General features: G+C 34.2%; 2 protein-coding genes across 2 annotated transcripts; both read left to right on the top strand.

The window, feature by feature from the left end:
- LOC114517341 lies at positions 1-1,847 on the top strand. The gene is made up of 5 exons (XM_028537033.1): positions 1-92; positions 182-234; positions 354-392; positions 524-611; positions 1,409-1,847. Exons 2-5 carry the CDS (start codon positions 193-195, stop codon positions 1,681-1,683), a joined length of 444 nt encoding a protein of 147 aa, XP_028392834.1. The 5' UTR covers positions 1-92; positions 182-192; the 3' UTR covers positions 1,684-1,847.
- A 6,288-nt stretch (positions 1,848-8,135) lies between these two features.
- LOC114517350 lies at positions 8,136-9,954 on the top strand. Its single transcript, XM_028537044.1, has 5 exons — positions 8,136-8,229; positions 8,319-8,371; positions 8,506-8,544; positions 8,671-8,758; positions 9,534-9,954. Exons 2-5 carry the CDS (start codon positions 8,330-8,332, stop codon positions 9,806-9,808), a joined length of 444 nt encoding a protein of 147 aa, XP_028392845.1. The 5' UTR covers positions 8,136-8,229; positions 8,319-8,329; the 3' UTR covers positions 9,809-9,954.
- Positions 9,955-10,056: the final 102 nt, after the last annotated feature.

Genomic DNA, 10,056 nt, shown 5'->3' with positions numbered 1-10,056 from the left:
AACATCGAGTCTTGGAGTGAATTTCCATCAGATTTTGCTTTCCTGTAGCACTACTTCTTCTGATTTCAAGAATAAACCGAACTTCTAAACAGGTAAGTGCAGTATGTAATCTATATATACGGGCTGGATGACTGATTTATATACCATTTATATGCACTGATGTAACTTTACTTTACTCCAGACAAGATAATTATGAAGCTGTTCCTGGCTAGCTTGGTTGCATTGTTCGTGTTGGTAAGTTACAAGTTATACACTGATATACCGCTTACTTGTTTGTTTATAATGGCTACATTAAATGACGTTTAAAAGATGAGGTTAAGATAAATAATTCAATTTTTACACTTCCAAATTAGACGATTGCTGAAGAGCTGAATTTCAAACGGACTGGTGAGGTAAGGGCTAGAAAAAAAAACTGTTCAATTTACGCAAGTTTTGATTCCTGCTTTGTTCATAATAACTACGCAAAAGATATCATAATAAACAGCAACATGTTTTCCCGATGTTTTGTTTTTTCCTGATATAGACTGAAGACAAGAACCGTTTTGAATCGGCAGGCTTGGTGAGCAATGACGTTGGGATCCAAAAACGCGGTTCGCTGTGTATCGACACATGTAAGTTGTTATTATAATTTCAATTGATTTGTTGTTTTGAAATAAATCTCTGATGAATTAATTGAACTAAACTATAGTGATATATATTAATTGTCAACTTAGCTAGTCCTATATATACTCCACGAAAGATTCATAAAATATATAAAATTATATGAAGTATATATAGTGAAGTGAACTAAGAAGCCCTCTCGTATAATGTTAAATTGCAGCAGATTATATATATGTAAAAACAAATCAACTATTATTAACTACTGTATTACTTGTATTGAGCACTCTGGTTTAATTAAATTCTAGTCGAGTGCGTGAAATGTCGTTCTTGTTGAATTGTACGAAAAATCACTCTGATATGCATGCCTGTCAACAGAAATTAAGGCCTGCGTTGGAGACTAAAGGCAATTTTACATCAATTATTTTCATCATCGGTAAATGATGTTCGCAACTTATGACAAGTTTATAAGTTATTGAATATAATTATTCAGGGTGCATGATATAAAAAAGCACAATGTTCATAATAAATGCTTTCTATATGCAATCACAGAAGATCAAATCAATATTTAAGTGTTCCGTTTTTTAACATGCGAAAACATTTTAAGAACTATAACGATTTAATGCGGAAGCGGTTATATAGCTAGCTACGTCCATGCATGGAAGATGTGCTTAATACCACAGAATTCGAAGGTTGTTTTCCAAAAATTCAAAATGAATTTTCATTGAATCACGCATCACACAAATTTTTTGAAAAATTAACAGAATTGCGCAACTAGCTACAATGCAATATTTTTTTCCTATTCATTTAGGTGAAAACGGAGTCGTTAAATCAAAGTATTGTACAACTTATGCAATTAATTGTTTCGGAAGCGGACAGGTTGTTCCTGTCAAATTCAAAAGCCCATTTAAAGTACCGCCAAAGGTGACGATTGGTCTTACTCTGATCGACACTCACAAAGATCAAAATGTTCGCGTTCATGTTAAGGCAGAAAGTGTAACAACTCATGGATTCAACGTAAGATTCAAGCCATGGTTTTATTCTGTCACCTATCAACTTCACGTCAACTGGATGGCCTGTCCTTGAGTGTGAACTGAGCGCTGACGTTATAGTTAATCCACGAGAAAACTTATAGTTTAATAATAAGACGTAAATTAGTGTACCATGCATGCATGGTGTTTTGTGTTCGTGTCGCGTATTTTCAGTTGTAATTCTAGACTTTTATATAACAAATAAACCTGTTCAGCAAATCTGCTCTGTTTCTCTTCTACAACATTGTCGTATTTTGCAATGCACGGCCTGTATGTTAAAAGGCCGTGATCATGCATGATGATATAGAGCGATATATATAGACTAATACTTTCTTGTAGAGCGATCACACATGAACAAATGATTACCTGGAATTGGGTTTTACGAGAAATTGTTGAATAGACAGTTCAAAAGAGATGTTGCCGTAGCGTACGTAACATATACGGTGAAAAAACGACACACCGTCTATGCATCAGCACTCAAAAGCTTGTTCTAGCCAGCTTGCCGTCCGCACGAAACCCGGGGACGCGATCTGATTGGCTACATATTTAATAATAGATTGTGATTGGTTAGTGGGATAAATAATGATTTGATTGGCTAGAGGAAATTAAATATATTTGTAATTATGCAACATGAATCATAATAATCGCCTCAAGAACAACTGGAACAAGATGGCAGTATTTAGCGAGGAGCTTTGGCAACGTGCTTTTACAGAGGTTAAGAATCAGTTTAACATAGAAAACCTGTTGCCTGAACAGATCGAAAGCATCAAGGCATTTGTCTATAGTCGTGGTTCTCTTTCAGGCGTTCTTCAATGTCAGATATTTGTGATATTAATACACGCCGCTTCTTTATACTGGCTCAGTCCGTTCTAAGTCGACAGTGAACGGCAAGCTCTCAAGTTCAGACTGTATATTTTCCTTACTCATTCCTTGAACTAAATATCTATATTTCTCTCGGTTAAACGTTTGCTGGCAGAGGACACAAAACTGCAAACTTGCCGACATAATGATCTACATAAATTCCGATGGCGCATAATTTCACACATAATTTCCGCATTGGCGAAAGCACGCTGCGTCAAATTGCAAATAAATTATTTCGGCGAGTAAATTATAGAACACGTATTTCGACGCTGATGCGCAGACGCTATATATTTCCACAATTATTTAAAATATTTGTAGCCCGAATGCTGGCGCCCGGAAGTTTTTATTTATTACTATATATAGCGTCTGCGCGCAGGCTAATGTTGCCGTAGCTCTTACTGTAAATCTCGTAACTAATGCAGCCTCGTACCCAGGCGCTTTAATAGTAAAATATATAACGTAGCATTCATGTCTTATATAGAGGTCAGCTAAAAAAACGGGTGGTTCTGGCAAATTTATTATCTCGCTTGATCTTAAAACTTGATACATACATATATACACAAACACACATACACAACTTTATTTAAGTGTCAAAATACATGGCTAACCAAGGTCTATTACTTGGGGACACTATTTACTGAGACTATACTTCCAAATATACTATTATATTATATATACTATATCATATAATCTAAAATATATTATGTACATAGGATAAAAACATATACAACGTTATTAATTACTACATAATGCACAATATTTTTAATTATTTATATTTTAATTTTGCTATTTTGTTTCCTCAAAAACCTTTGATATATCACTGTTTTTTACCCCATCTAATTAATCCATATTTTTGCACCTATAACTATCTCAGCGACGAAAAGCGGCAAGTGCTTTTCATACGCTATATATAGTATATATTGAATCTTGGAATAGTTATATCTGCATTTCTCAAGTTTTATATCCGCATTTTTACTAGTGAATAGATCAGATACATATTGTGGGCAAAGATTGTGTTTAGCTATATATACTAGAATTGCCCCATGTCTTGCAATCTTCTATACTCTAGGCTTGATAAATTAGCTCTTCTCGGCAACTCTTCATAAGCAGCCACACTTTCTTTAAAAACTGCCCTTGATGCTCTTTCTTGGACCCGTTCTAATTTTCATTTGTCACTGGCACAACAGAGATGCAACACAATGTGACAATAGACGAGATAAGGTATAAAATAGCGGCCTTATAACTGTAGCTTTACTCTTGTTGGCATCATGTTCTTCATTCTCATAACAACTCCAACTCGCTGGCTGGCTTTCTTACATAGATTGCTATAAGTTAAACATTTACAGAAATGTTACAATTACAGATTGATTTCACACAGTGCAATTTAAATTATTCCCATTCTCCTCCTTCTTTTGTGCTGGTAATGAGGAGAGAGCAGACGTACGGGAGTCGGGAAGAAATTTGAGAAGCTCTGTCATAAAATGTCTCTAATAACGATATTGCGTTTCTATAGATGTAAAAACGTCGAAGCAACTAGTAAGATGAATTATAATATATACTGATATGGCAGAAACAAAAACTGTATCACTACACTAGAATTGTTGATTTGTTGTCCGACATGCATGCAGTAATTCGGATTTTGGAGATTGCTTCCCAAGCCAGATTATAGTTATTCTGTTTGTATTTGCCATGAATATTCTGAAATGACTTTCCACAGCTAAAGTCTAAGTAATAGGAAACCTTTTTAGCAGAAAGACGCATGCATGAACGTCGAAGACGACGTGAAAATGCCGAATAAATGGCGTGATGCGACTATATATGGACATGCAACGCAATTTATACGGCAATTTGACGTCGTCTTTGAAGTTCACATCCTCATGCTAAATCCTAAAGTGCCTTGACGGAGACTGGCAAAAAACCATTTCGTTGAAGCTGTTGATAGGTAAGAATTTGACAAACCTATTGACAACATCAACATACTCATTATTCAACACAAAAACTTCCGATATTATTCTTCTTAAAATATTCATATAAAGAGTCTGATTGTTTGCAGGTAATGGTATAATTATCTCAGTGAGGGTTACTCTATCTCAGCTGAAAAGGGAAGATCAGATCAGTTCTAGAACATCTTCCGACTTCCTTTCCTTTATTTTAGATTATCCTAATTCACAACTGCATATATGCAAGCAATGTAATCGTACAGTGGACAACGTTAAAAGTTTAAAAGCCAAAACAAACAAAATGAATACACAGAAAACTAAAGCTTCGCTTATTCTTCTCTTGCTTTCTCTTGAGCACGTATCGATATTTTGACTTTCTAGGTCCATGTTTAAGCCTAGCGATATCTAGGAGGGCAATTTTGAGCGCAATCAAAAGTTTAAGTACAAAAACGATGATTATCAAGAGATTATTTTTGTCGCTTTTTCTTTTTGAAGCACTCGGCAAAATCTTAAAATAATTTACATTTTTTCAAACAAACCATCACAATTAACGCGAAAAAAAGGATATAGTAAAAGAAACCTAGTAATACTAATTTTAAACGCGGCATTTGAACAGCGACAAATAATGACAATCATACATCCAGTTTTAAAAATGTGTCAAAATTCGCATCAGTCCAAATTTTTACGACTACAATTCCTGTAAAGATAAAAAGCTTATAGAATAAAGGCTCTTTTAAAGCGACTTTCGTTTTGAGGCACTGGACTAGAGTTCACAAATCTGCGTTGCAAATGCATGAAATATTTGATATTATGGAAAATAACCAAGTTTGAACGGTAATCACGTCTTGTGTAACGATCCAGTATAAAATGTTTAAACATTTTCTGTGAGTTAATAAGCTGAAAAATATATACTCACTTACCCGTAGTTTCCCGAAGAAATTTCCTTGCTCCATAGCTGTCTTAAAAATTGACAATATTTTTAACAAGCGTTTTGTGTCATCCTTCCACAGCTTAAAATTGTATCTGGCTGTCCTTGATCAAGATGAAGCTTTAACAATGCAAGTTCGTTGGTCTGAACTTAAAAAAAATGCCTGCTGAAGACAAATCTCAGCAAAATCTCGCTGACTTGCCACATTGAAAACAGGAAAAACCCAGTACGAACGTAAAATTGTAAAAAAAAGCTTTACGCCCGCGATTTTTTGACCAGCGCAAACAAAATTCCCACCTCTTGTTGAGCGCGCCATTGCAAAATACTATTGTCCGCTGGCCTACCGCATTCATGTGCTCACATTATGTGACAAGTTTTCTTTGTTGACGCACACAGAGCAAAAGTCGTACTTTGACAGTTTTTCTATGGCAAGTACACTTGTTGAAAATCAAGTATATATATAATTGTCAAAGTGGGCGTACAGACAAACAATTAAAACTTGTCACATAAAAACTTGTCATAGAATACATGCTCGTCTGTAAGAGGTTTTATATAAGGCCATATCTATAATGTTTTCCTCATATCCACTGAAGACAAAAATCGAACTAAAGACGCTCTATGCGCTTTGTAAGTTAATATTCATAAACTCAGTTGAGTTATATTAATCTGTTACTCATTCAGGTAAATTTCGATTCCTAGGAATAGTGCCATACAAAGAATTTTGTTTAGCCGATAACTTAATTGCCATAGCTGAATTAATGGTTTAATTAATCCCACGTACGTTGGTGCAAATTCTTTAAACCGGTAACCAGAATCGCTTAGCTTAAACAACTACATGCAATGCAATAGGTTTCTTATATATATCCACTTAAGCAAAGTTGGGTACGTTAATTCAAACTAATGTGCAACTTTTTGTACATTGCTCATGTCAAATTCAACAGTTGATTGATTTGAGATATCACACCAAATTACACTCCACTCAGTGCAATTACAATTATAAATATTCCATTTCCACTCTCCTCCGCAAAAGCTTTTGTGTTTGAATTTAAATGACCGAGAAGAAACCAGACGTACGGGAGTCGGGAAGAAATTTGAGAAGCTCTGTCATGAAATGTCCCTAATAACGATATATTGCGTTTTTATAGATGTAAACACGTCCAAGCAACTAGTAAGATGGATTATAATATATACTGATATAGCAGCTTTGAATTCAAAAGGTATATACTCTCTTGAGAACAATGTGTCCTATGGACAACATCAACATACTCATTATTCAAGACAAAAACTTCCGATATTAGTCTTCTGAAAATATTCATTTAAAGAGTCCGATTGTTTTGCAGGTAATGGTATAATTATCTCAGTGGGGGTCACTCTATCTCAGCTGAAAGGGAAGATCAGATCAGTTCTAGAACATCTTCCGACTTCCTTTCCATTTTAGATTGACCTAATTCACAACTGCATGTATGTAAACACCTATTCTAATTCAAAATAAGGGGCTCATTCATTGAAAGTCGGACAAAGTAACCAGACGAGTGCACGAAAAAGATTTAACGGACGCGCTTGCTTTAGAATTTCTTGAAACTTGTAAACAATCAATTTCTACTTGCATTGGCATGCTTTAGCCAATATTGCAAAATTGACAATAAAGTTATAGTTAATAACAATATGGTTAATCTTAAATTAATTATTAATACGAAGTATGATTAATGTGCTTAAAAAAACTGCATAAAATTATACCAAATATACATCAAAAACATTACTAGATAAGCTAGCGTCTTTAACCTAAGACATCGATATTAATAATCTCCTTAATTTTGGATTACTTTGGAAACTCTTTTATGGAATATTACTTTGAACTGATATAACTAGGGAGCAGCGTGGCAGCGTCTTTGAGTAACTTACCATCAAATGTGGTACTCGTATAACAACTGTCGAAACGTCGAGAAGTGTTTTGTCTATTTTAGGCAGTTGTCATACTAACAACATTTGATGCCATTTTAAAATGGTGTAATTAAAGTAGTTCAATTAATTAGTACTTGGCAAGTTTAACTTTAGTTAAAGCACAATACATATTAATATTAAGTTTCGTGAATATATTTGTGGATTTGAGTGTTAGGATTCTTCAGGCTGTAGCTAATATTGTAACGCTGAGTTACGCATTTCTAGTTTTTGTTTCTATAGTCATAGTGACTAAAGTATATACAGTTGAAAGTTAAAAAGAGTATTAAGAAAGAGTTTTGTGTATTATGCATTAAAATACTACGCGGTTTTCGGAATGTTTTCTATATAGTCTGTTAATTGATATATCAAGCAGTGCTTCCTCCTTCAATTGATTTGCTGCATTTTATATTATATACATATCCATTACATATCTATCAAAATTAAAGTGGTTTTAATAAACGGACCTATATATAATGTTTACAACTATAGGCTAAATTAATAAAAAAATAAATAAAATAAGATTTCAAAACACTTTTTAACCAAGAATATGTTAGGTCTCAATGCTATTGTTGGGAACCGGAAATATTGAATTTAAAAAACGCCTTGTTCAAATTTTGGCGACGAATTGTCTCCATCTCACACATTATTTGTTTGCCATGGTTTTAAATGAACATTAACTGGAGTGTGTCCAGAAAAATCCAAAACATGCAAAGAAATTTATAGGCAATTTTAAAAATATGACCAGGAACCGATGAGCAAACCTGATTGGACATTATCTTTAAGATGTCTCAGCAGATCCGACAACTAGATTATGCATGCTGCATGTGGGCGTATAGAAACTATAAAATATCTTGTCTTGGAGTGAATTTCCATCAGATTTTGCTTTCGTGTAGCAGTACATAGGACTTCTCCTGACTTCAAGAATAAACAGGTAAGTGCGGTATGTAATCTATATATACGGGCTGGATAACTGGTTTATGTACCATTTACATGCACTGATGTAACTCTATTTTACTCCAGACAAGATAATTATGAAGCTGTTCATGGCTAGCTTGGTTGCATTGTTCGTGTTGGTAAGTTACAAGTTACACTGATGGAGCCGAGCTCTTGCCGCTGACGTGTTTATAATGGCTACTGTACAATAAATGACATTTAAAAGATGCATCAGGTTAAAATATATCATTCAATTTTCACACTTCCAAATTAGACGGTTGCTGAAGAGCTGAATTTCAAACGGACTGGTGAGGTAGGGGCTCGAAAAACCGTTCAATTTACGCAAGTTTTGATGCCTGCTTTGTTCATAATAACTAAGGAAAAGATATCATAATAAACAGCAACATGTTTTCCCGATGTTTTGTTTTTCCTGATATAGACTGAAGACAAGAACCGTTTTGAATCGGTCGGCTTGGTGAGCAATGACGATGGGATCCAAAAACGCGGTTCGCTGTGTATCGACACATGTAAGTTGCTAGGTCAATTGATTTGCTGTTTTGAGATAACATCTGTAATGAATTAATTGAACTAAACTATAGTGATATATCAATTGTCAACTTCGCGCATAAACTGTCCTCATCCAAGTCTTAGCTAGTCCTATACTCCGCGAAAGAGCTATAATCTATATAAAATTATATGAAGCACAGTGAAGTGAACAAGAAGCCTTCTCGTAATGTTAAATTGCAGCAGATTGTATATATATATATATAATATTATATATTATTATATATATATATTATATATAATATATATATAATATTAAATATATAAATATATATATATATATATATACATATTATATATATATATATATATATATATATATATATATATATATATTAATATATATATATATACAATCTGCCTCATATATACTTATTCAGGGTGCATGATATCATAATAAACTTTTTCTATATGCAATCACAAAAGAATTAAGATCAAATGAGTATTTAAGTGTTCCGTTTTTTAACATGCGAAATAATTTTAAGAACTAACGATCGGGAAGCGGTTATATAACTACGTCCATGGAAGATGTGCGTAATACCAAAGAATTCGAAGGTTGTTTTCCAAAAAAAATCTTGCCGTTAGCCATGCATACAAAGTATTTCGTGGTTTAGTCACTTTATTGTGCAACAAAATTTAAATTTGAATGTTCATTGAATCCCGCATCACACAAATTTTAAGAACAAAACAGAATTGCGCAACTAGCTACAATGCAATATTTTTTTCTGATTCATTTAGGTGAAAACGGAGTCGTTAAATCAAAGTATTGTACAACTTATGCAATTAATTGTTTCGGAAGCGGACAGGTTGTTCCTGTCAAATTCAAAAGCCCATTTAAAGTACCGCCAAAGGTGACGATTGGTCTTACTCTGATCGACACTCACAAAGATCAAAATGTTCGCGTTCATGTTAAGGCAGAAAGCGTAACAACTCATGGATTCAACGTAAGATTCAAGCCATGGTGGTATTCTGTCACCTATCAACTTCACGTCAACTGGATGGCCTGTCCTTGAGTGCGAACTGAGCGCTGGCGTTAGTTAATCCACAAGAAAACTTATAGTTGAGACGCAAAATAGTGTACCATGCATGGGCGTTTTGTGTTTGTGTCGCGTTTTTTCAGTTGTAATTCTAGACTTTTATATAACAAATAAACCTGTTCAGCAAATCTGCTCTGTTTCCTTTGTACAACATTGTCGTATTTTGCAATGCTCGGCCTGCATGTTGAAAGGCCTTGATCATGCATGATGCAATAAACATATAT

This window comes from Dendronephthya gigantea, unplaced genomic scaffold (genome assembly GCF_004324835.1).
Source record: "Dendronephthya gigantea isolate DGI-Jeju-01 unplaced genomic scaffold, DenGig_1.0 000007F, whole genome shotgun sequence".
NCBI lineage: Eukaryota > Metazoa > Cnidaria > Anthozoa > Malacalcyonacea > Nephtheidae > Dendronephthya > Dendronephthya gigantea.
This window is presented reverse-complemented; position numbering and strand designations above follow the sequence as displayed.

Excerpts from the sequence above, each read along its gene's own strand:
- LOC114517350 (XM_028537044.1), top strand. The coding sequence starts at position 8,330 with ATGAAGCTGTTCATGGCTAGCTTGGTTGCATTGTTCGTGTTG. Across the intron at positions 8,545-8,670 it reads ATTTCAAACGGACTGGTGAG|ACTGAAGACAAGAACCGTTT; the intron begins GTAGGGGCTCGA and ends TTCCTGATATAG. Across the intron at positions 8,759-9,533 it reads TTCGCTGTGTATCGACACAT|GTGAAAACGGAGTCGTTAAA; the intron begins GTAAGTTGCTAG and ends TGATTCATTTAG.
- LOC114517341 (XM_028537033.1), top strand. The coding sequence starts at position 193 with ATGAAGCTGTTCCTGGCTAGCTTGGTTGCATTGTTCGTGTTG. Across the intron at positions 235-353 it reads TGGTTGCATTGTTCGTGTTG|ACGATTGCTGAAGAGCTGAA; the intron begins GTAAGTTACAAG and ends CTTCCAAATTAG. Across the intron at positions 612-1,408 it reads TTCGCTGTGTATCGACACAT|GTGAAAACGGAGTCGTTAAA; the intron begins GTAAGTTGTTAT and ends CTATTCATTTAG.